General features: G+C 40.0%; 1 protein-coding gene across 1 annotated transcript in view; it reads left to right on the forward strand.

Moving 5' to 3' along the window:
- LOC123498447 (reelin-like) overlaps nucleotides 1–27,554 on the forward strand; it is a 265,988-nt gene that overhangs the window by 29,324 nt on the left and 209,110 nt on the right. Inside the window, exons 18-28 of the mRNA XM_045245551.1 lie at nucleotides 69–276; nucleotides 520–679; nucleotides 3,221–4,637; nucleotides 4,740–4,846; nucleotides 5,657–5,768; nucleotides 6,000–6,158; nucleotides 6,640–6,761; nucleotides 6,965–7,150; nucleotides 7,275–7,464; nucleotides 7,699–7,868; nucleotides 7,980–8,120. Of these exons, the coding sequence (XP_045101486.1) occupies nucleotides 69–276; nucleotides 520–679; nucleotides 3,221–4,637; nucleotides 4,740–4,846; nucleotides 5,657–5,768; nucleotides 6,000–6,158; nucleotides 6,640–6,761; nucleotides 6,965–7,150; nucleotides 7,275–7,464; nucleotides 7,699–7,868; nucleotides 7,980–8,120 (2,972 nt within the window). The remainder of the gene's footprint in view (nucleotides 1–68; nucleotides 277–519; nucleotides 680–3,220; nucleotides 4,638–4,739; nucleotides 4,847–5,656; nucleotides 5,769–5,999; nucleotides 6,159–6,639; nucleotides 6,762–6,964; nucleotides 7,151–7,274; nucleotides 7,465–7,698; nucleotides 7,869–7,979; nucleotides 8,121–27,554) is intronic.

A 27,554-nucleotide genomic window follows, 5' to 3' on the forward strand; every position in this document is an offset into this window, starting at 1 on the left:
ATAATATAATGGTGTATTCATGTAAAGAAGCTTAGTGCAGAAAGATAACAGTGTGTTGATGTATGTAGGCACGTGTGAACTTGGAGTGTGGTGGCAGCCAGAGCGAGGTGGATGTGGAGAGTAGCAGTGATGGAGGAGCCTCCTGGACACCGCTGCACCGTCCCTGCCTACCAGGGGCCTGCACCGGCGCCCACTCAGCTCTCACCTCAGCCATTGTGCCAGACAGTGTGGACAGGTGTGGTGATGAACACTATTCTGTGCTCTGTGCTTGTGTCTGAGATGAGCCTTGCTGGGATGGGAGAAAGAGAAATTACCCTTTATTTGAGAGAGAGAGAGAGAGAGAGAGAGAGAGAGAGAGAGAGAGAGAGAGTGAGTTTACCTATAAGTTTACCTATAAATTTGCTACGGGAAATGAGCTACGCTCATGGTGTCCCGTTCGCTTGAATCCATTTATTATACTTTTCTTTAAAACTATGGATACTTCTTGCTCTCACTACACCCTCCGGTAATCTATTCCAGGCAGTGACAGTTCTTGCTGGGAAACTGAACTTTTTAATATCAGTTGTACACCCCGGAATCCTCAATTTCAAATCATGATTATCTCTTGGTCTTATCGTCATATCCAGCTCGAGAAAGTCATCTCTAGCAATCTTGTCAATCTCATTTACACACTTGAACAGTTGGATCATATCACCTCTCCTTCTTCTCTCTTCCAACGGTGGCAGATTTAGTCTACATAATCTTTCCTGGTAATCTATATCATGCAAGGCTGGCACCAGTTTCGTTGCCGCTCTTTGTACCCGTTCGAGTTTATGTATATGTTTCTTCAAATGAGGTGCCCATACTACCTGTGCATATTCTAATTTTGGCCTCAGAATTCATTCTATTACTTTTTTGACCAGTGTTTCATTCAGGTGAGTAAATGTAATTCTGATATTTGCAACTATTGCCAAACCTTCCCCTACAATTTTGTTAATATGTCCCTCAGGTGACAAGTTGTTTTGTACTCTAACCCCCAAGTCTTTTTCTCTTTCTACACACATTAGATTCACTTCACCTAAGTTATAGCTTCTATGAGGTCTGTGTATACTTCTTCCCATTTCCAACACATGACATTTGTCAGCATTAAATTCCATCATCCATTTATTGCTCCATTTGTGAATAATATCCAAGTCCTCTTGTAAACCTTGACAATCTTCTTGGGTTTTTACTTGTCTCATTATTTTTGCATCATCTGTGAACAAATTGATATAACTTTTCACTCCATCCGGTAGATCATTTACATATGTCAGGAACATTAGGGGTGCCAACACAGACCCTTGTGGGACTCCACTCTCTACTTTAGCCCATTCAGAGCTTACACCCCATACTACTGTCTTCATTTTTCTCCCTGATAAGTAACTTGTCTTCCATTTAAGTATCTTGTCCCCAAGTCCTCCACATTTTTCCATCTTCCACTTAAGTCTTTTGTGGGATACCTTATCAAAAGCCTTTTTTAGATCAAGATATATACAGTCAACCCATCCTCCTTTCAGATCAACTATGTCAATTACTCCTGAATAAAAACTTAAAAGATTGGTAACGCAAGATCTTCCCTTTCTAAATCCAAATTGTGTTGATGAAAGAATTTCTCTTTCTTCTAGGAACTTCATCCATCTATCTCTAAATATTCCCTCTAACACCTTTATTAATATACACAGAAGAGAAACAGGCCTGTAGTTTAACAGTATCTCTCTACTTCCTCCTTTATGTATGGCCACTATTTGCGCTTCCTTCCACTTTTCCGGAACATATCCTTCTTCTAATGACTTCATGTATAACTGATGAATTGGCCAACTTTATTCCTCAGCACAACATTTCAACACTCATCCTGACATTTGGTCCGGTCCCATTGCCTTATTTACATCCAGCATCTGAAGTCTTGTTATGACTTCCTTTCTATCAAATACAATGTTTTCCAACTTGGGGCGCCTTGATATCCTCCTAGTACTCCTTCTTCTCCAACATAATCACCATCTTTTACAAACACTGACTTAAACTTGTTATTTAATACCTGAGCTATTTCTCGCTCATCTTCAATAATCTCTCCTTCCACTTTCAGCCTCTGAATTGCACCTTTAATTTTTGTTTTACCATTAATGTATTTGTAAAAAAAGCTTAGGATCATTTTCATATTTATCCACAATGTTTTTCTCATGTTTAGCCTCTTCCTCTCTTCTCACCTCTGTATACATATTCCATGCTCTATGATACTTTTCCTTTGTCCCTTCATTCCTTCTTTTTCTCATATTTTTCCATGCTCTATCTCTCTCTTCTTTGGCTTTTCTGCATCGCTCGTTAAACCATACTTTTATAGCTAGGCGGATATATGACAAAAAATGGCCGAATTGTTCACTTTGGGTTAAAAGCATGGCATTTGGCACAAAGTTAGTCTAGACCCTTATGAAGATTTTCAGATATGGGGCCATCATGAATTCTGCCCAGGAAGCGAATGGCAGCCATTTTCCAATATGGCCGCCAGTAGAATATTATATGCCCCCTCCCTACGGTTTTTCGAGGACTGTTCCAAAACCAAAAAACAGGGAGCAAAAACCAAACCCACATCCTAAGAAGAATTCATAGGGCTTCTAACAAAAAAAATAACATTGGAAATTGGTCAAAAAATGTGGGACTTATAACGTGTCAAAAGTCAAAATTTTCGTCACAAATCGACTATTTCGTAGGTAACTCAGCTGTAGCTTTTATAACTAGCCCATTTTTCGCCCAAGGCGATTGATATTTGACATGGAGATTAACTTTACATCAGTTTATCTATTTATGAGGTCAATGTCAGGTAAAGGTCATCTTAGGTCATGTCAGGTCAAATTGAAAAATATACGAAATAAATCCAGATTTTAATATCAGAAGTTCAAAATGAATTTTGTGGTCATAAAAATTTTGAACCCCAAAATGCTAGAATTTTGCTCCATTAACCCTATTCAGGCTTAATTGACCCTAAGGGGTACTTGTGGGGGCAAAGTACCCACGACTAATATCTCGGCTCCTCATGAGCTTACGAAGCCCAAATTTTCGTGGATGTTAGCTAGGTGACCAACTCACCATGACCAGAATATGACTTTCTTAGGACACGTGCCTCAAGGCCAAGCTTGGTAAAATATGTCAATTAATAAATTTCCAGCCATGGTCCTATTTACCTACTAATAACTAATATTTAACTTAGGTTGATATGTCTTGACACCCATGACATCATGGATGAAGAAGCTGCCAAGTCCGTTCGTCAGGCTGAAGAACTTGGAGTACAGCAGTATCAGTCCTTTGTTGAAGAGCGCCTCGTGAATGGCAGCAAGCCTCTCAGTGACAGGATCACGAAGAACAAACTCCAACTGTTCGGACAACCTCCAGCAAGAGGCAAGTCCCAGTCCACGTCCAAGTTACAGTCTCTTAAGAGTGACTGCTCACTATTTTCGCGACTGTACATTGCGTGTCAATCACGAGACGGTGATCTAAATGAATTCTTCAGACACGAAAATCAGAGGTGCCCACCGTCTCTGTCTCAGGATGGCAAGTTACGCCAGGGCAAGAAGTCAGATCTTCTTGACTGCCTCACTAGCAGTGTTGAGTGTAGCATTGATGCTCCCGATTCTGATGCGATCATCCTCGATGGTGCTGCGCTTGTGAACATGCTGAAGCCAGTTGTTTGCACAACATTCAATGACTATGCAGACAAAGTCTTCTTGCCTTACATTGAAAAGCAGCTGGAGCGAGCAGACAGGGTGGATATAGTGTGGGACCAGTACCTTGAGAACAGCTTGAAGTCTGAAACCAGAAAGCGCCGCGGAAAGGGGATCAGACGCCGGGTTCAAGGGAACAACAACTTACCTGGCAACTGGCAGCAGTTTCTGAGACTTGATGCAAACAAGCAGGAACTGTTCACATTCCTGGCTAGATGCACAATGAAAATGCAGCACCGACCAGATGGAAAGCAGCTTGTTGCCACCCTAGGTGATGGTGTTCTTTGCAATCCACCAGATGAAAGCATCACTGCAGCACTGAGCCCCTGTACTCAGGAAGAAGCCGACACAAGAATGCTGCTGCACACTGCTGATGCTGTCCGACAAGGATGCCAGAAGATTGTCCTGCGTACAGTTGATACCGATGTGGTGGTCCTGTCAGTCGCTGCAGTGCCAAGGCTACACTTAAAGCACCTGTGGATTGCTTTTGGGACTGGCCAGAACTTCAAATACATACCTGCCGACGAAATAGCATCTCGCATTGGTCCTGAAAGAGCCACTGCTCTACCTATGTTCCATGCTTACACAGGGTGTGATGTCGTCTCATCCTTCACCAGAAGAGGGAAGAAGCTAGCATGGCAGACCTGGAATGCCTTTGATGATGTAACAGCCACGTTTGGTCTCCTGTGCGATGCTCCTGGAGAGATAGATGATGAAGCTATGACCATGCTGGAGCACTTCACAGTCTTCCTGTATGACCGCACCAGTGACCTGGACAGCATTGACGAAGTGCGCCAGCATCTCTTCACCAAGCGGGGCATGCCAATGGAATCGCTGCCGCCAACGAGAGCTGCACTGGTGCAGCATGCCAAGAGGGCAGTCTACCAGGCTGGCCACATCTGGGGGGCAAGCCTTTACTGCCGCTCCTGCCCTTCCATCTCCAGGAGACTGGGGTTGGACAGAGCCACCAGACTGGAAGCCACTGTGGACTACCCTTCCTGAGGCCAGCATCTCCTCTCGAGAGCTGCTGTGCTGTGGCTGCAGAAAAGGTTGCAGAGGTCACTGCAAGTGCAACAAGGCGGCCTTGAGGTGTACTGCTCTCTGCCAGTGTGGAGGTGACTGTGAAAACTAACAGTGACACTCACTGGGGCTATCGGCTGAGGCTCGGGTGTGTACGGTACTGGACCGTCAGTGTATAGTTTGTGTAGTAATGACATTTTGTACCCCACTCTTTGTGTATTGAGTGTATTGTACGAGTGTATTGTGTACCACTATGTATTACCTACATATAGGGCTCAAGTTCGCGTAACGGTTCAGCTTTGTTTACGTATTTTTTGAAGTAGGTTGTCCATATTCAACATATTATTAGGCCTTTCTCAGGGTCAGCAACCGCCTGATGACGGTCGGAGATTGACTCGACCGAGCGATACTATGGTAATAAAACTTACCGAGGACAAAAATCCGAAAAAATATGATGTTTTGGGTAAAAAAGGGGTATTTCCCCCTATTTTCGCAAAAATTGTCATTTTAAGGTCAACCAAGGTCATCATAGGTCATCATAGGTCAAATATGTAGTTACCCTCAGAACGTCATAATAAATATCTTATTAATCTGAAAGCATTTAATCCACTTTTAAACACGTTATGCTGACAAAATTACCCTGAATTAGGTTATGTACATTTTACTGGCGGCCATATTGGAAAATGGCTGCCATTCGCCTCCTGGGCAGAGTTCATGATGGCCCCATATCTGAAAATCATCATATAGGCCTAGCCTAACTTTCTGCCAAATGTCATGCTTTTAACCCAAAATGAACAATTTAGTCATATATCCGCCTAGCTATGTTGATATTTGGCTCTTACTTTTTATTAAGACTGAAGTGAGACTACTGCATCATGACACTACCATCCCCTGCCGCTCCACAGGTGTGAGTACGGCTACAGCGGGGAGGCATGTCAGCACCCTGAGCGAGCCAACCCAATCTACGTCTCAGAGCCATTTAACTCTGCCATGTTCAATAGTGCCAACTTGCTTGAGGTGAGAACAGAGGGCTGAGGACAGAGGGAGGAGTATTAAGGGAACAGTATGGAAGGACATAGGGACTAAAAAAAAAATAGCAAAGATACAAGAAGCCATCAGATCTACTTGTGGCAGCTCCTGCATGAAACATATCTACTGATTTCCACCCATCATCCCCAACCATAAATTTGTCTAAGCTTCTTATAAGTGACTGCACAAAGGTAACACTTCTGTCTCTGTATTTCACAGATGACTGGAGGAACCAACAGCTTCAGATGTGGTGTGGTGGGGACAGGCACTGCTGGTGTCTTCAGTGGTCGTGGGCGGAGGGCAGTCACCACCGTGGATGTCAACACAACACAGGCACACTTTCTGCAATTTCACTACTTAGCTGGAACCTTCAGTGATGTAAGGATGCACTCTTAACATTGGTTACTCATGGGGAACATCTTTAATGCTGAAAACTACATTAGGTTGTGACAAAAGACAGATGCAATAAGTTTGTTGTAAGGAACAGCTGTATTAGAGTGTGTGCTGTATGTAGGAAACTCATACACTGTTATGCTGCTGGGAACAGTTACATTACAGGGAGCACTGCATGTTTTACAGCTCCTATAGTTTTCTCCTTTTTCAGTTTCTCTTGTCACTACTTGGCACTATGAGTCTCCTCCAGTTGTCTGTCTCTTACATCTTCCTATGTTAGAAGCAATAGTTCCTTTAGTTTTATGGGGCATATTTGTTTCACTGCTGAATCAAGGAGGTGGTGGAGGCATCGCATTACTTTGTGAGTGCCGCTGTGCTGCAGGTGTGCCTCTTCATGTTCCTCTGGTCCACTTTCTATCCCTCTCAATCTCGCTTTCATCCCCACTCTTTATCTTTCCTTCCCCAGGTGGGCAAGTGTCCTGGGCCAGTGGAAGAAGAGGAGAGTGTGTATGTCCACTACTCCTGTGATGGTGGTGTGTCATGGCACCTCCTGCACACCCTACATGCTGCCACACACAAGGAGCCCAGGTCAGCCACACCTTCCATCTAGACACCCAAGCACCAAACACCAAACACCAAACACCAGACATTTTGCCTCCATCAAGAGCCACACAACATCACTATTATAGTAGAAGATTCACTAGAAAAGTAGGTACCACCAAGGGATTTAACCCAGGACATTACAGATTTGACTTAGTTGTGCAATTCTCTTGTTCTCTCCTCTCTCGCAGCCACTTGTCGCTGGACTTGCCAGGGGGAGCACGGGCACCCAGCTGCCGATTCCAAGTGTGGCAAGAGCAGCACTCTGGTGCCGGCAGGGATGTGTGGGCCATTGATGACCTCACCATCACCTCTCAGATCTACAACACCATCCAGCTCGACTTTAGTGATGTGGCAGCTGTCAACAATTCACTGAGGTAAGCAGTGTTTTAAGTGTATTGCTCTTTGCACTGAGTGAAAAGTGTCATGGTTATATAGCATTATCATGTTGTAATCATCTCAAACAATCTTATGGTGAGTGAATAATGTTTTGTCTAACAGATTCCACTTGGGCCAGCTGAGTGAGGACGTGTGTGGCCGAGAGTCAGCACTCATGTTTGATGACATCATTGCCAGCGACACTTCTCGGTTTGTGGAAACAAAATCTCTCGGCATTGGGCCCTCGTACATGATGCAGTTTGACTTGGTTATTGCCTGTGGGAGCGAACCTCTGCAGGATTCCCTAAACAAGGTGTGTGCATCTCCAGTGATGGAGCCAAATGACTTAGAGAGATGAGACAGTCCACCACGTGTATTTATTATACCGTTCAAATTGGGTTGAAGTATAGATGAATGAAACAAGATGAGGTATGTATTTGTATGGACAGGAAGAAACAAGGATAAGGGTACATTGAGCCATAAGTGAGTGGGGACAGGACAACATGTGGAAGTTCTGAGTAAGGTGTAAGCTTGGCACATCCTGCAGGTTGTACTGGAGTATTCCCTGAACCATGGCATCACCTGGAGTCTGGTGCACCGGCCCTGCACCCCTGCCCTGCCAGGCTGCAGTGCCTCATACACCCATGGCACAGTCTACCATGCCTCAGAGTTCCCAAATTGGAAGAGAGTGACACTCCGCCTACTACAACACACCTGGTAACGTTCTTGTCATTGTCTCCTCCTGTCATACATCAGCGTTCTTCCTTAGTTCACTATTATAATGCTGTTCTTTCTGGGGAGAAGCTGATAGAAGTCTTGAATCCACAGGTCACCAACGACACGGCTGAGACTCAGGCAGACACAGGAGAATGACATTGGAGAGTCATGGGCCGTGGACAACCTGTACATTGGCCGCCAGTGTCCTGGGCTGTGTTCCGGCCATGGCCACTGCACTGCTGTTGGTTGCAGGTACACCCACACCTCTAATAATGCATTTGCATTCCTTGTGAGAAGTATCAATTTCTTTATCTGTGTTTCTCTGTAATAATTATGTAGCCAATCATTGTGATAGACAAGCCACATTGTGAGCTGTGCCACTCTGCAAGACTCACACAGTCCATCAAGATGAAAATTTGTAACACAAAGTAAAGAGTGATTTTTTTTAATACAGTTTGATTTAAATGCATTAAAAATATGTGAATTTGAGAAGATAGTTTTGTTATTGTGGCTGGCTAACCATGTTATAATAATCTTGGAAGAAAAATATCATTATAGTATGCATTTGGTGGGTCACAAAAAGTTAACAAAAAACATCCAGTGTAAAGCTGCCTTACTGCAACACTAATAAAACTCATAAACAATGTTAGTAATGTCAAATATTTTGAGACACAAGAAAATAATTGTCATATGATGCATACGTAGATAACATCCACACACACACACACACACACACACACACACACACACACACACACACACACACACACACACACACACACACACACACACACACACACACACACACACACACCGGTAGCTCAGTGGTTAGAGCGCTGGCTTCACAAGCCAGAGGACCGGGATTTGATTCCCCGGCCGGGTGGAGATATTTGGGTGTGTCTCCTTTCACGTGTAGCCCCTGTTCACCTAGCAGTGAGTAGGTACGGGATGTAAATCGAGGAGTTGTGACCTTGTTGTCCTGGTGTGTGGTGTGTGCCTGGTCTCAGGCCTATCCGAAGATCAGAAATAATGAGCTCTGAGCTCGTTCCGTAGGGTAAAGTCTGGCTGTCTCGTCAGAGACTGCAGCAGATCAAACAGTGAAACACACACACGAGACACGGTAGAGGAAGGACGCACTGGTGCCGTTCCGACAAGCAGCTGATCTTCACTACATACCGGTTGTATAGTTTTTACAGTGGCCTGGGCAGGTAGTGTGGTCTCATTTTTCTTCATGTAATCAATTATTAAGGAATGATGAGCAAAAAAGAGATACCATCAAAATGCAGACATGAGATTGGAGAAGGTAGGAAAGCTGATGATAACTATGCTGATGTGGGTGAGTGTGTATTCGAAGGTTTTGATACGACGACTACTTCACTACTAAAAAGAGTGTCAAATATTTAATATAAACTAGATAAACTGATAAAGGAGAAGATGGAAATGAAAGAGAATGAAGAACAGGATAAAGAGTTTATAAAACTGAGAGAAAGGATAAAAAAAGTGGAAGAAAAATTAAGCTAGGCTAAGAGCGGAAAACGAAAAACTGAAAAAGGAAGTAGCTAACTACAAAAAGCAGATGGAAGAAGGACTCGGTAAAGCCGAGAAAGAAAAAGAGAAACTGAAAGATTTAGTAAACAAGGAAGAAAGAGTACAGAACGTGATTAAAAAAGAAGTACAAGCATGGAGAGTCCAAGATAAGAAAGATAAGGCTGATTTTCAGGAGGTGATTCAAGAACAACTTAAAAAAAAAAAGAAAATATGACAAGCAAAATGATAGGAGTCCTCAAGACAAAAGAAAATTTAGTTAGAGAAATTACAGAAAAAAAGAAGAGTGTAGTCGTATTTGGAATAAAAAAAAAAATAAAATATAGACCAGGATATAGAACAGGATAAAGAGTTTATAAAACTGAGAGAAAGGATAAAAAAAGTGGAAGAAAATGAAGCTAGGCTAAGAGCGGAAAACGAAAAACTGAAAAAGGAAGTAGCTAACTACAAAAAGCAGATGGAAGAAGGACTCGGTAAAGCCGAGAAAGAAAAAGAGAAACTGAAAGATTTAGTAAACAAGGAAGAAGAAAGAGTACAGAACGTGATTAAAAAAGAAGTACAAGCATGGAGAGTCCAAGATAAGAAAGATAAGGCTGATTTTCAGGAGGTGATTCAAGAACAACTTAAAAAAAAAAAGAAAATATGACAAGCAAAATGATAGGAGTCCTCAAGACAAAAGAAAATTTAGTTAGAGAAATTACAGAAAAAAAAGAAGAGTGTAGTCGTATTTGGAATAAAAAAAGAAAAATAAAATATAGACCAAAAAGAGAAAAGAAGAAATGAAATCAGTCAAAGACCTACTGAAGAATCTAAACGAAAGATAGGCAGAACTTGGAAGAGGAAGTAGAAGAAATAAACAGAATGGGACCATATCAAGAAGGAAAAACGAGACCAATTAAAATACTACTAAAATCACAAGCAGCAACAGAAGAAATATTATATAGAACAACAAAACTTAGAGAAACAGAAGGCTGCAAGGATATCTATATAAAGAAAAATAGAAATGAGGAAGAAAGGAAGAGATACAATGAACTGGCAGCAGCAGTAAGGAAAAGAATAATGAAAGGTCAGAAGAGGAGAAGAAGGCATTTTTGGAGAATTCTAGGAGACAGGATAAGGAAATGGTATATAAACGAGAAGGAAGAGAAAAAGTGGAACAAGTTTAACTAAAAATGATAAAGGCAAAGACTAAAAATGATGTATACGAACATAGACGGGTTTTATCAAGTAAATTAGAATTAAGAGATTACATAAAGAAAGAAAATCCAGATATTGTATGCCTGGCTGAAACAAAACTAAATGAGGCAATCAAAATAGACTTGGATAATAGGTATAATGTATGGAGAAGAGACAGAGTGGGTAAAGGAGGAGGAGGAGTCATGATTATGTTAAGGAAGGAGATAGTGATAAACCAAATGGAATGTGGGAAGGAAAAGCAGAAGTATTGTATATTAAGATGCATATTAATAAAAAGAGTTAACAATCATTGTAACATATGTGCCACCAAAACAAATTCATGGACCAATCAAGAATATAAAGACATGATAGATGACACAATAAGGAGTCTAACAAGAATCGATAAAGAAAGGAGAAAAGTGATGTTAGTAGGAGATTTCAACTGTAAAGAAGTGGACTGGGAAAATTATGAAAGTGGTATGGGGGAAGAAGCCTGGGGAGAAAGATTCTTGAACCTAATGATAGACAATATGATGGACCAGAGAGTAAAGGAATGCATAAGATTCAGAGGAAATGACGAGCCGGTGAGATTGGACCTAGTTTTTACAAGGGTATACAAATGAATGATGATATAAGATATAAGTGCCCATTGGGAAAGAGTGACCATGCAATATTAGAAATAGATATAGAAGAGGGAAAGGAAGATAGAGACGATTCATACAAAGGAGACCGATTAAATTACAGAAAGGCTGATATTGAGAATCTCAAGAACTATTTTAAAACGTAGACTGGGAGGAGATGGAAAACTCAGAGACAATGCAAGACAATATAACTTATTTTTGGAAATATACAAAACAGGAGTCAGGAATATGTCCCAAAATATAGACCTAAAGAAGAAGGAAAGAAAGATTGGTTTAATGCAAGGTGTGCTAGGGCAAAGGAGAAAAGAGATGGAGCATGGAAAAGGTGGAGGAGAAATAGAAATCCAGCAAATAAGGAAAACTTCAAAGCAGCGAGAAATGAATATGTTAAGGTGAGGAAGGAAGAGGAAAAGAACTTGAAAAGACATTGTCGAAAAATGTAAGGAGCAACCAAAATTGTTCTATAGATTCATAAATGGAAAAATTAGGCAAAAAGAAACAATAGAAAGGTTAAAAGGAGAGAACGGGATGGTGGAAGACCCAAAAGTATGGCAGAACTATTAAATAAAAATTCCAGGAGGTCTTTACTAAGGAATCCAAATTTGAGAGGCCACAGGGTAATAGAGAGACAATCTATATGAAAGAGATTAAAGTAACCAAGCTTGAAATAAAAGAGTTAATGAAGGAACTGGATGAAGAGAAGGCAATGGGACCAGATGAAGTCTCAGGCAGAATACTGAAAGAATGTAGGGAAGAACTAGCAAGTCCTATATACAACATCATAAAATGCTCAATAGAAAATGGAACAGTACCAGTAGAATGGAAAAGAGCTGAGGTGGTTCCCATATATAAGAGTGGAAGGAAGGAAGAACCTTTAAATTACAGACCGGTATCACTAACTAGTGTAATATGCAAGATGTGTGAAAGAATAATAAAGAAACAATGGATCGAGTTCCTTGAAGACAACAAATTAATATCAAATAGCCAATTTGGTTTTAGAAAAGACGGTCTTGTGTAACTAATTTATTGAGTTTCTATTCTAGAATAGTTGATAGAGTACAAGAGAGAGAGGATGGGTTGACTATTTATTTGGATTTAAAAAAGGCGTTTGACAAAGTGCCACATGCAAGATTACTATGGAAGTTAGAGGAGAAGGGTGGCTTAAAAGGAAGCACATTGAGATGGATAGAAAATTATTTGAGGGGGAGAGAAATAAGGACGGTAGTTAAAGATATGAAGTCCAAGTGGAGAGCAGTAGAAAGCGGAGTGCCACAGGGGTCAGTATTGGCACCAATACTTTTCCTCATTTATATTAACGACATGCCAGAAGGAGTGAACAGCTACATAAATCTGTTTGCAGATGATACGAAACTGTGCAGAGTTATAAAGCAAAAGGAGGATTGTGAAATACTGCAAGAAGACCTAAATAAGATCTGGGAATGGAGTAAGAAGTGGGAAATGGAATTCAATGTGAACAAAAGCCATGTCATGGAAATGGGAAAGAGTGAAAGACGACCTGTGGGAATCTATAAGATGGGAGATGGAGTAGAACTGGAGAAAGTAAAAAGGAAAAGGACTTAGGAGTGACGATGGAAGAAAACAATCAACCAGTAAGCCATATTGATAGAATTTTAGAGAAACATATAATTTGCTAAGGAATATTGGAGTAGCATTTCACTACATGGACAAAGAAATGATGAAGAAATTGATAAGTACTATAATAAGACCCAGATTGGAATATGCAGGAGTAGTGTGGACCCCTCATAAAAAGAAACACATAAGGAAATTGGAGAGCTACAAAAATGGCTACAAGAATGGTTCCAGAATTTGAAGGGATGACATATGAGGAGAGACTAAAGGCTATGGATCTACCAACCTTGGAACAAAGAAGGAGAGAGGAGACCTGATACAAGTTTATAAATTGATCAACGGAATGGACCAAGTGGATAATGAGAAACTGATCCTGAGAGAAGAATATGACATCCAAGCACAAGATCGCATAGTAAAAGCTGAGAAAAGGAAGATGTCTGAGAGATATTAAAAATATAGTTTCCCACAGAGATGTATTGAGACGTGGAATAGTTTAGATGAAGAAGTAGTGTCTGCAACGAGTGTGCATACTTTTAAAGTAAGATTGGATAAGTGTAGATATGGAGACGGGGCCACACGAGCATAAAGCCCAGGCCCTGTAAAATTACAACTAGGTAAATACAACTAGGTAAATACACTAGCAGAGTGCCACAAGGATCAGTGTTAGCCCCCATTATGTTTCAAGTTTATGTAAACGTCATTCACATTATACAAATTTATTCGTTGATGATGCAAAGATGCTAAGAGTTATCAAAATCAGAGAGGACTTTTTGCTGTTGCAGGAAGATTTAAATAAGATCTATGAATGGAGCAAGAAGTGGAAATTGGAGTTTTATGCCAAGAAATGCCACATAATGGAAGTAGGAAAGAGTAAGAGAAGACCAGTATGGAACTATTTGATGGAGAGGAACAAATAATGAAGACTAAATAGGAAAAAGATCTTGCAGTGATCATACAAGAAAATCTGAGTCCTGATTAACACATAAGCAAGATATTTGGACTATTATACAAGATGTTGACTAATATAAGAGTGGCATTTCATTACATGGATAAAGATATGAAAAAAGTAATCACAAGCATGATATGCCCAAGGCTGGAATATGCAGCAGTGATATGGTCTCTGAGCTCTAGAAAGGATATAAGAAAATTGGAAAGGATACAGAAGATTGCTACAAAGCTGGTGCCGGAATTAAAGGACCTCACATATGAAGAATGACTGAAGGAAATGGGACTGCCAACCTCACAAGATAGAAGAGAACACGGGGATCTAATAACTATGTATAAGATATTAAATGATATTGAAAAGATAGACAAAGAAGACCTGGTGCTATTGACGGAAGAAGATGGAAGGACAAGAGGACATGAGAAGAAGATCAGGATGAGGCAGTGTGTGAAGGATATTGGAAAATACAGTTTTCCACACAGAACAGTGGAAAAATGGAATGTATTGGATAATGGAATTGTTGCAGCACATAGTGTGCATAACTTTAAAGAAAAACTAGATAAATGGGGATATGGAGACAGGACACTATGAGCCCTGCTCAAACCCTGTACAATACAACTAGGTAAATACAACTAGGTAAATACACACACAGTTATATAAATTTATATGCTGATGATGCAAAGTTGCTAAGAGTTATCAAAACCAGAGAGGACTGTCTGCTGTTGCAGGAAGATTGAAACAAGATCTATGAATGGAGCAAGAAGTGGAAATTGGAGTTTAACCCTTTCAGTGCTCCGGACCATGATTGTGGCTTTGAGTGAAATGCCTGTCCACGATCATGGTCCCATATTTGACGAGTCACAGAATTAAACCGTGGGTGCTGCTAGTTGAGATGACATTCTATCCTCCTCGACTGATGGGAGATCAGTTGCGTGGAAGAAAAATATAGTCACAATGGCAGTAGAGATCAGATGTTTTTTCACAATTATTAAAGAGTGAGTGGCTATTTGTGCAATTTACAGAAATAACAAAGTAATGATCAAATCTTGTTGTTAGAGAGCAGATGTGAGATATTTTTTTTATTGGTAGTTGGTATTTCGAAATTACCACATAGGGCATGATCCTTGATGATAGTATGTACATCAAGAAAACACTGAAAAAGTATTTTATATTATTTGTGAGGCAAATGTATGACAGGTGTGAAAAATAATTATAGACATTCTGGAGAGTTCTGAGAACTGAATTCAAATCAGGCAGAAAATGTGTAATTTTGTGAAAACATGTACAAATTTGATGGAAAATAACCAGAATGATAGAATACTCAGAGGAACATAACCAGAAAGAACTTCCTATCATTATTGCAACTTTCCAGGGTGAGTAAAGACCAAAATTTTTTACAGTAGATGCGTGACATGAGAATATTGATTCTTTTCAATTTTGCAAACCTCGATTTTTTGGCTGAATTTGCGTCTCACAGACATGAACCAAAAATCTATTTGAACCCTGAAAGAGTTAATGCCAAGAAATGCCACATAATGGAACTAGGAAAGAGTAAGAGAAGACCAGCATGGAACTATTTGATGGGGCATGAGCGAATAATGAAAACTAAAGAGGAAAAAGATCTTGTAGTGATCATGCAAGAAAATCTGAGCCCTGATAAACACATAAGCAATATATTTGGACTATCATATAAGATATTGATTAATATAAGAGTGGCATTTCATTACATGGATAAAGATATGATGAAAAAATCATAAAGATATGAAGGCTGGAATATGCAGCAGTGGTATGGTCTCCAAGCTCTAAAATGGATATAAGAAAATTGGAAAGGATACAGAAGATTGCTACCAAGATGGTGCCGGAATTAAAGGACTTCACATATGAAGAAGGACTGAAGGAAATGGGACTGCCAACCTTACAAGATAGAAGAAAATGTGGGGACCTAATAACAATGTATAAGATAGTAAATGATATTGAAAAAGTAGACAAAGAAGACCAGGTGCTGTTGACGGAAAAAGATGGAAGGAGAAGAGGACATGAAAAGAAGATCAGGATAAGGCAGTGTGTGAAGGATATTGGAAAATACAGTTTTCCACACAGAACAGTGGAAAAATGGAATGCATTAGATAATGGAATTGTTACAGCACATAGTGTGCATAACTTTAAAGAGAAAGTAGATAAATGGAGATATGGAGACAGGACACTATGAGCCCCGCTCAAACCCTGTACAATACACCTAGGTAAATACAACTAGGTAAGTACACACACACACACAGTGTGGAAGGAATTTATAAAAATATACAAAGAAGGTGAGAAAAAATTTGTACCAATAAGACAACATAGAGAAGTTGGAAAGCAGGACTGGTTTAACGATAGATGTGAAAAGGCTAGAACAAGAAAAGAGGATGCATGGAAGAGGTGGAGAAGGAAAAGACGGATTAAGCAGTGGGAAAGTTACAAAAGAGCAAGAAATGAATATGTGTTGATTAGAAGAGAAGAAAGAAAGAAACAAGAAAAGGATATAATTGATAAATGTAAAGACCAACCAAGGCTTTTTACAGACATGTGAACAACAACATCAAAAATAGAGAAAGTATTGAAAGTTTAGAAGTAAATGGAGTATGCAGTGAAGATCCCAGGAAATGGCAGAGGCTATGAATGGATGCTTTCGGAAGGTATTCACAAAGGAGACTGCTTTTGACAAACCACTGGTAATGGAACAGAAAGGGATTATGAAGGAGTTTCAAGTAACTGTGGAGGAGATCAAGAACATGATGGGGAGTTTAGAAGTGAGAAAAGCTGTGGGACCTGATGGGGTATCAGGATGGATTTTAAGAGAATGCAGGAGCAACTGGCAGAAAAAGTTTGTGAAGTAATTGATGCCTCATTAAGGGAAGGTGTAGTGCCCCAAGACTGGAAAAGAGCTAACATTGTCCCAATCTATAAATCAGGTAACAAGAGAGACCCATTGAACTATAGACCAGTGTCACTTACAAGTGTGGTAGCTAAGATGTGTGAGAGGGTGGTGAAGAATAGATGGACAGACTTCTTGGAGAAAATGACATACTTTGTGAGTGTCAATTTGGTTTTAGAAAAGGGCGTTCATGCACGACAAACCTGATATGTTACTATTCGAGGGTGATAGATGTAATACAGGAAAGAGATGGTTGGGCTGATGGAATATATCTGGATTTAAAAAAGGCCTTTGATAAGGTACCACACCGGAGACTGATCTGGAAACTTGAAATGGTAGGAGGAGTGCATGGCAGTTTACTAAAATGGATGGAAGACTTTTGGTAGGAAGAGAAATGAGAACAATAATTAAGGACAGACCATCAGAATGGGGATTGGTGGAGAGTGGAGTTCCACAGGGATCAGTGTTGGCACCAGTAATGTTCGCAGTCTACATAAATGACATGGTGGATGGGGTGTCCAGTTATGTGAGCCTATTTGCAGACGATGCAAAATTGTTAAGAAAAGTGAGATGTGACAAAGATTGCGAACTACTCCAGGAAGACTTGGACAGAATATGGAAATGGAGCTGTACATGGCAAATGGAGTTCAACACGACAAAATGCAAGAAAATAGAGTTTGGCAAGAGTGAAAGAAGAATCAGGAGTATGTACAAGATAGGAAATGAAGACATAAAACCAGTCATGAAGAAAAGACCTTGGGGTGACAATTACCAATGACCTATCGCCAGAGAGACATATAAACAAAATAATTGGAGAAGTATTGAACTTATTGAGGAACATAAGAGTGGCGTTCAGATATTTAGATGAAGAAATGATGAAGAAAATAATTACTGCAATGATAAGACCGAGGCTTGAATATGCAACAATACAGTGGGCTCCGAACTTAAAGAAACACATAAGGAAACTAGAGAAAGTACAGAGGGCTGCAACAAAATGGTGCCTGACTTAAGAGATTTGACTTATGAAGACAGACTGAAAAGAATGCAACTTCCAACCCTGGAAAACAGAAGAGAAAGGGGAGACCTGATAGCAATATACAGAGTGATGATTGGCATGGAAAAATGGATAGGGAAGATCTGTGTATGTGGAATGAAAGAATGTCGAGAGGGCATGGGAAAAACTAAAATGGCCACTTATAGGAGAGATGTGAAAAATATAGCTTCCTCATAGAAGGGTGGAAGCATGGAATAGTTTAGACGTGGAAGTGGTCAACGCAAGGAATATTCATGATTTTAAGAAAAGCTGGACATTAATAGATATGGAGACGGGACAACACGAGCATAGCTCTTTTCCCGTATGTTACAATTAGGTAAATACAATTAGGTAAATACACACACACACACACACACACACACACACACACACACACACACACACACACACACACACACACACACACACACACACACACACACACAGTGGTGAAGGTTATTAAATCAAATGAGACATTGGTGAGGAAACTGTAGACAAAAAGAGATGTGTGGTGATATTTGGTGTGAGGAGGATAAGACACCGAGTAAAATGGAGAGAGAGAAAACATAAAAAGGTGATAAATAATATCATTAATGTGGTGCAGGAGGAGGAAAAGACCTAGTACAAGAAATAGAGGACTTCCATAGAATTGGAAAGTTCACAAGAGAAGGTATGAGGCCAATAAGAATCAAACTTAAGTCACAAAAGGATGTAGATGAATTGGTGGAGAAGTCATGGAGGCTAGCCCAGCAGGAAACAACAAGGAAGATTTGGTTGAGAAGAGATCTCGGTGAAAAGGAAAGAGAAATGTTAAATGAGTTGAGAAAGGAGGCTTTGAAAAAAATGAAGAGAGGACAGAAGAGGAGAAGAAAGAGTTTTTCTGGAGAATCTTGGATATGAGACTGAGGAAGTGGTTCATAACCCAGAAAAGTACAGCAAGAAAGGACTAAAGAAACTTACATGAGCGAAATGTAATGTATTCCAACATAAATGGAGTGATATCGGGATTTTAGAACTCAACGATTACTTGAGGGACAAGAACCCAGATATTGTGGGTCTTACTGAAACAAAACTGAGAGAGGGAGAAGACCTGATGATGGTTGGAGAAGGAAATATAATGTTTGGAAAAGAAATAGAGTAGGTAAGATGGGAGGAGGAGTGATGTTGCTGGTTAAAAAGATATAAAGGTGGATCAAGTGAAAGAAGGTATGGGAAAGGCAGAAGTGCTAAAGATCAGAGCAGAAACTAATGAAGGAAAAAGAGGCACTACATAGTGGTGTACGTACCACCTAAGACAAATGCATGGTCAGTACAGGAATATGAAGAAATGATAAGTGATACAGGAACATGTCTGGAAGAAATGTTGGGTGGCTGTGAACGAACTATAATGATGGGAGATTTTAATTGTAAAGAGGTGTGTTGGGAGGACTGGTCAATGGAAGGATCAGAGACAACATGGGGAAATACACTATTGACACTGGCAATGGAAAATGTGTTAACTCAGTGGGTCAAAGAAGATACTAGGTTTGGAGGAGAGGGAGCATCGTCAAGACTGGACTTGGTCTTTAGTACAGAGCCAATGGTCATTGAGGAGATGAGGGTGGAGTGCCCTTTAGCAAAGAGTGATCATGCAGTTTTGGAGTTCAAGGTGATAGATGAAGAGAAATCTAGAAGAAATGAAGAATATAAAGTGGAAGATGGAATTATGCCAAGACAGATTTTGGAAACCTAAAGAAATTCTTTCAAGAGACAAATTGATGAAATTCAAGAGTGCTAAGGAGCAAATGAAAAGTGGAAGGAATTTATAAAAATATACAAAGAAGGTGAGAAAAATTTGTACCAATAAGACAACATAGAGAAGTTGGAAAGCAGGACTGGTTTAACGATAGATGTGAAAAGGCTAGAACAAGAAAAGAGGATGCATGGAAGAGGTGGAGAAGGAAAAGACGGATTAAGCAGTGGAAAGTTACAAAAGAGCAAGAAATGAATATGTGTTGATTAGAAGAGAAGAAAGAAAGAAACAAGAAAAGGATATAATTGATAAATGTAAAGACCAACCAAGGCTTTTTACAGACATGTGAACAACAACATCAAAAATAGAGAAAGTATTGAAAGTTTAGAAGTAAATGGAGTATGCAGTGAAGATCCCAGGAAATGGCAGAGGCTATGAATGGATGCTTTCGGAAGGTATTCACAAAGGAGACTGCTTTTGACAAACCACTGGTAATGGAACAGAAAGGGATTATGAAGGAGTTTCAAGTAACTGTGGAGGAGATCAAGAATATGATGGGGAGTTTAGAAGTGAGAAAAGCTGTGGGACCTGATGGGGTATCAGGATGGATTTTAAGAGAATGCAGGAGCAACTGGCAGAAAAAGTTTGTGAAGTAATTGATGCCTCATTAAGGGAAGGTGTAGTGCCCCAAGACTGGAAAAGAGCTAACATTGTCCCAATCTATAAATCAGGTAACAAGAGAGACCCATTGAACTATAGACCAGTGTCACTTACAAGTGTGGTAGCTAAGATGTGTGAGAGGGTGGTGAAGAATAGATGGACAGACTTCTTGGAGAAAATGACATACTTTGTGAGTGTCAATTTGGTTTTAGAAAAGGGCGTTCATGCACGACAAACCTGATATGTTACTATTCGAGGGTGATAGATGTAATACAGGAAAGAGATGGTTGGGCTGATGGAATATATCTGGATTTAAAAAGGCCTTTGATAAGGTACCACACCGAGACTGATCTGGAAACTTGAAATGGTAGGAGGAGTGCATGGCAGTTTACTAAAATGGATGGAAGACTTTTGGTAGGAAGAGAAATGAGAACAATAATTAAGGACAGACCATCAGAATGGGGCTTGGTGGAGAGTGGAGTTCCACAGGATCAGTGTTGGCACCAGTAATGTTCGCGTCTACATAAATGACATGGTGGATGGGGTGTCCAGTTATGTGAGCCTATTTGCAGACGATGCAAAATTGTTAAGAAAAGTGAGATGTGACAAAGATTGCGAACTACTCCAGGAAGACTTGGACAGAATATGGAAATGGAGCTGTACATGGCAAATGGAGTTCAACACGACAAAATGCAAGAAAATAGAGTTTGGCAAGAGTGAAAGAAGAATCAGGAGTATGTACAAGATAGGAAATGAAGACATAAAACCAGTCATGAAGAAAAGACCTTGGGGTGACAATTACCAATGACCTATCGCCAGAGAGACATATAAACAAAATAATTGGAGAAGTATTGAACTTATTGAGGAACATAAGAGTGGCGTCAGATATTTAGATGAAGAAATGATGAAGAAAATAATTACTGCAATGATAAGACCGAGGCTTGAATATGCAACAATACAGTGGGCTCCGAACTTAAAGAAACACATAAGGAAACTAGAGAAAGTACAGAGGGCTGCAACAAAAATGGTGCCTGACTTAAGAGATTTGACTTATGAAGACAGACTGAAAAGAATGCAACTTCCGACCCTGGAAAACAGAAGAGAAAGGGGAGACCTGATAGCAATATACAGAGTGATGATTGGCATGGAAAAATGGATAGGGAAGATCTGTGTATGTGGAATGAAAGAATGTCGAGAGGGCATGGGAAAAACTAAAATGGCCACTTATAGGAGAGATGTGAAAATATAGCTTCCTCATAGAAGGGTGGAAGCATGGAATAGTTTAGACGTGGAAGTGGTCAACGCAAGGAATATTCATGATTTTAAGAAAAAGCTGGACATTAATAGATATGGAGACGGGACAACACGAGCATAGCTCTTTTCCCGTATGTTACAATTAGGTAAATACAATTAGGTAAATACACACACACACACACACACACACACACACGCTCCGTGGAGAGCGGACGTGCCTCCTGCTCAGAGCGGCATCTAACTAACACTCCACACGCTAAGCAATGTGCTTGAGTGAGAATAGTTATTGCTATTGAGGGGCGACCAGAGCGAGTGAACGAGTGTACAGAGTGAACGTAGCCTGGTGGCGTGTACATGGGAGTGATCGGAGGTGTGAGAACCTCCACACTCCAAACGACAGAGCGGGAACCACACAAAGGCCAGCCATAGCAGCCGCCAACGCATCCCACCACACACACGTAGCTACCAGGCCTGGCCCCCAGTGACCACACACCCACATGCTCCCAGGAAGAGTAAAAAAAAAAATGGATAGACCGGTAAGAAATAAATTACCAAATTCAAAATATGTTGATGAGGCCCAGGGAGCAAAGCCGAAAGTGGCCAGTCAAAGCATGAGTCCATCTTCAACAGGGGCAACATTGCAAGGTAGATTGGTAATGTTGGAGAAGAGATTTGAGGAGTTGGTGAAGGAATTAAAAGTTCAGAGGAGTGAGGAGGAGCAGGATAGAGAATTCGCAAGGCTTTGAAGGAAAGAGTTAAGAGACTGGAGGAAAATGAAAACGATTGGTGGATGAGAATGCACACTTGAGAGTGGAGGTTGAAAAATACAAGAGACGGTTGGAGGAGAAAATGGAGAGAGTAGTAAAGGAGAAAGATGACTTTAAGGAAATGATTAGTGAGCAGAATGAAAGGTTTGAAAGGGAATGGGAACTGAAGAAAACACAATGGACTGAGTCGAGGGAAGCAGAGATGGTTGGATTACAAGAAATAATTAAAGATCAGTTGAAGGAAGACAAAAAAGAAAGGTCCAAGGAACTGGTTAATGTAATGAAGAATAAGGAAACATTGATAAGGGAAATAGCAGAAAAGAAGAAGAGTGTGTTAATATTTGGGATGAAAGAACAAAATATAACATATAAGCCTAAGAGAATTAAGGAAGAATTAAAACGGTAAGAGATCTGTTCAAAAATCTAAATGATGATGAAAAAAAGACCTACAAGAAGAAGTGGAAGAGATCCATAGACTGGGTCCGTATAAGGAGGGAGTGAGCAGACCGATTAAAGTAGTACTGAAGTCACAACAATCTGGAGGATATCCTATATAGAACATCAAAGTTAAGAGAGATAGAAGGTTGTAAAGAGGTGTTTGTGAGAAAGAATAGAAATGAGGAAGAGAGGAGAAGATATAAGGAATTGGTGGAAGAGGCGAGAAGGAAAATGATGAGCGGTCTGAGGAGGAAAGAGAAAAGTTTTTTTGGAGAGTTATAGGAGAGAGAGTCAGAAAGTGGTATGTGGAAAGAAGGAATACGGAGGAACCCCTAGAGGGAGCAGTGGTGGACCGTAATGTATACTAATATAGATGGGATACTGTCAAGTAGATTGGAATTGCAAGACTATATGATAGTGGAGAAGCCTGATATAGTGTGTTTGACTGAGACAAAATTGCATGAAAAAACAAAGATAAATTTGGATAATAAATATAATATATGGAGAAAGGATAGAGAGTAAAGGTGGAGGAGGAGTTATGATTATGACGAAGAAATAAATAAATGTGGATAAGGTTTGGTATGGGAAGAACAACGCAGAAGTGATAAGCATAAGGATAAAAAGTGATGGAAAAGAATTAATAATCATGGTGACCTATGTACCTCCTAAAACAAATTCTTGGACATTAAGGAATACGACAATATGATCAAGGATACTTTACAGAGTTTGGAAAGTGTATTATCTGGAAAAGAAAGGTGATACTAGTAGGAGATTTTAATTGTAAGGAGGTGGATTGGGAAAATCTAGTAAGTGGTGTTGGAGAGGAAGCATGGGGAGAGAGATTTCTTAATCTAATGATGGAAAATATGATGGAACAGAGGGTGAAGGAAAATACTAGATATAGAGGAGATGATGAACCGGCTAGACTGGATTTGGTGTTAACAAGAGAAGTGTACCTATGTGGAGATATACAATACAAGTGTCCTTTGGGAAAGAGTGATCATGTGGTTATGGAAATGCAGATAGCAACAACACAGCGAAGGAAGGACGAGACATACAGGAGTGGTAGATTGAATTATAGAAAGATGGACACAGAAAGTTTGAAAAATTATTTCAGAAAATTAGATTGGGAGGAGATGTTACAAATCAGAGAAGTGCAAAAGAAATATGAGATTTTTATGAAATATTATAAAGAAGGAGTTATGAAATTTGTACCAAAGTATAAACCGAGAGAGGAAGGAAGAAAGGATTGGTTTAATGCAACTTGTGTTAAGGCTAAGGAAAAGAGAGATGTGGCTTGGAAAAGATGGAAAAGAGCAGGAATATACTAAATAAGGAGAATTATAGAGTGGCAGAAATGAGTATGTGAGGGTAAGGAGGAGGAAGAAAGAAAATTTGAAAAGATATTGTAGACAAGAGTAAGGAACATCCAAAATTGTTTTACAGGTTCATAAATGGTAAACTTAAAAGAGAGAGTCCATTGAAAGATTAAAAGGAGAGCAAGGGATAGTAGATGACCCTAAGAATATAGCGGAATTGCTAAATAATAGGTTTCAGCAAGTATTTACTGAAGAAACAATGTTTGTAAAGCCTCAGAATGTACAAGGAAATGTGCACATGGATGACATTAAGATACCTAAAAGGAGTTATATAAAATGTTGGAGGAACTTAAAGATGATAAAGCGATGGGACCAGATGAAGTTTCAGGAAAATTATTGAAGGAGTGTAGAGAAGAATTGATTGATCCATTATATGATATTATAAGGTGTTCATTAGAAACAGGGAAGTACCAGTAGAGTGGAAGAGAGCTGAAGTGGTGCCCATTTATAAGGGAGGCAGTAAGGAAGAGCCTCTTAACTATAGACCTGTGTCTCTAACAAGTGTGGTCGGTAAGATTTGTGAGAGGGTGATAAAGAAATATTGGATACGGTTCCTGGAGGATCATAAGTTATTATCGGATCATCAATTTGGCTTCAGGAAAGGGAGGTCATGTGTAACAAATCTACTGAGCTTTTATTCAAGAGTGGTTGACAAAATACAAGAGAGAGAGGATGGATGGACTGTGTATATTTGGATTTAAAGAAAGCTTTTGACAAGGTACCTCACATGAGACTGTTATGGAAATTAGAGATTTATGGAGGACTGAAAGGAAAAGTGTTAAAGTGGATGGAAAACTACTTGAGATGGAGGGAGATGAGAACGGTAATAAGGGATGCAAAGTCGGACTGGTTGGTGGTGGAGAGTGGAGTCCCACAAGGCTCAGTGCTGGCACCAATACTTTTCCTTGTATATATTAATGACATGCCAGAGGGAGTAAACAGTTATATTAATTTGTTTGCGGATGATGCGAAGTTGTGTAGGTGTGTGAAGAGTGAAGAAGATTGTGAAATTTTACAGGCAGACCTGGATAAGATTTGGGAGTGGAGCAAGAGGTGGCAAATGGAATTTAATCTGAGCAAAAGTCATGTGATGGAGATGGGAAGAGTGGAAGACGGCCAAGAGGGTCATATAAGATGGGTGAAGAAGTAGTGTTGAAAAAGGTGGAAAAGGAAAAGGATTTGGGAGTGATAATACAAGACCATGGGCAGTTTGAGGCTCATATTGATAAGATGTTTGGAGAAACGTATAATTTGATAAAAATATTGGATTAGCCTTCCATTATATGGATAAAGATATGATGAAGAAATTAATTAGTACGGTAATTAGACCAAGATTGGAATATGCTGGAGTGGTTTGGTCCCCTTATAAAAAGAAGCATATAAGGAAGTTGGAGAGATTGCAGAGAATGGCAACAAAAATGGTTCCGGAATTGGCAGAAATGACCTATGAGGAGAGATTAAAAGAAATGAATTTGCTTACCTTGGAACAAAGAAGAGAAAGAGGAGATTTAATACAGGTTTATAAACTGTTGAACGGACTGGATGAAGTGGATAATGAGCAAATGATGTTGAGAGAGGAAAACTTAAATAGAACTACAAGATCGCATAGTAAAAAGATAGCCAAGGAATATGCTTGAAGGATGTGAAGAAATATAGTTTCCCACAAAGATGTGTGGAGGTGTGGAATGGTTTGAGTGAGGAGGTGGTGTCAGCGAGGAGTGTGCATAGTTTTAAAGGAAAGTTGGATGTGTGTAGATATGGAGACGGGGCCACACGAGTATGATACCCAGGCCCTGTAAAATTACAACTAGGTGAATACAACTAGGTGAATACACACACACACACACACACAAGTTTCAAGTAACTGTGGAGGAGATCAAGAATATGATGGGGAGTTTAGAAGTGAGAAAAGCTGTGGGACCTGATGGGGTATCAGGATGGATTTTAAGAGAATGCAGGGAGCAACTGGGAGAAAAAGTTTGTGAAGTAATTGATGCCTCATTAAGGGAAGGTGTAGTGCCCCAAGACTGGAAAAGAGCTAACATTGTCCCAATTTATAAATCAGGTAACAAGAGAGACCCATTGAACTATAGACCAGTGTCACTTACAAGTGTGGTAGCTAAGATGTGTGAGAGGGTGGTGAAGAATAGATGGACAGACTTCTTGGAGAAAATGACATACTTTGTGAGTGTCAATTTGGTTTTAGAAAAGGGCGTTCATGCACGACAAACCTGATATGTTACTATTCGAGGGTGATAGATGTAATACAGGAAAGAGATGGTTGGGCTGATGGAATATATCTGGATTTAAAAAAGGCCTTTGATAAGGTACCACACCGGAGACTGATCTGGAAACTTGAAATGGTAGGAGGAGTGCATGGCAGTTTACTAAAATGGATGGAAGACTTTTGGTAGGAAGAGAAATGAGAACAATAATTAAGGACAGACCATCAGAATGGGGCTTGGTGGAGAGTGGAGTTCCACAGGGATCAGTGTTGGCACCAGTAATGTTCGCGGTCTACATAAATGACATGGTGGATGGGGTGTCCAGTTATGTGAGCCTATTTGCAGACGATGCAAAATTGTTAAGAAAAGTGAGATGTGACAAAGATTGCGAACTACTCCAGGAAGACTTGGACAGAATATGGAAATGGAGCTGTATATGGCAAATGGAGTTCAACACGACAAAATGCAAGAAAATAGAGTTTGGCAAGAGTGAAAGAAGAATCAGGAGTATGTACAAGATAGGAAATGAAGACATAAAACCAGTCATGAAGAAAAGACCTTGGGGTGACAATTACCAATGACCTATCGCCAGAGAGACATATAAACAAAATAATTGGAGAAGTATTGAACTTATTGAGGAACATAAGAGTGGCGTTCGTATATTTAGATGAAGAAATGAAGAAAATAATTACTGCAATGATAAGACCGAGGCTTGAATATGCAACAATACAGTGGGCTCCGAACTTAAAGAAACACATAAGGAAATTAGAGAAAGTACAGAGGGCTGCAACAAAAATGGTGCCTGACTTAAGAGATTTGACTTATGAAGACAGACTGAAAAGAATGCAACTTCCAACCCTGGAAAACAGAAGAGAAAGGGAGACCTGATAGCAATATACAGAGTGATGATTGGCATGGAAAAATGGATAGGGAAGATCTGTGTATGTGGAATGAAAGAATGTCGAGAGGGCATGGGAAAAAACTAAAATGGCCACTTATAGGAGAGATGTGAAAAATATAGCTTCCCTCATAGAAGGGTGGAAGCATGGAATAGTTTAGACGTGGAAGTGGTCAACGCAAGGAATATTCATGATTTTAAGAAAAGCTGGACATTAATAGATATGGAGACGGGACAACACGAGCATAGTTCTTTTCCCGTATGTTACAATTAGGTAAATACAATTAGGTAAATACACACACACAGAACTCAACGATTACTTGAGGGACAAGAACCCAGATATTGTGGGTCTTACTGAAACAAAACTGAGAGAGGAGAAGACCTGATGATGGTTGGAGAAGGAAATATAATGTTTGGAAAAGAAATAGAGTAGGTAAGATGGGAGGAGGAGTGATGTTGCTGGTTAAAAAGATATAAAGGTGGATCAAGTG

This window comes from Portunus trituberculatus, chromosome 48 (genome assembly GCF_017591435.1).
Source record: "Portunus trituberculatus isolate SZX2019 chromosome 48, ASM1759143v1, whole genome shotgun sequence".
In the NCBI taxonomy this organism is placed as follows: Eukaryota; Metazoa; Arthropoda; class Malacostraca; order Decapoda; family Portunidae; genus Portunus; species Portunus trituberculatus.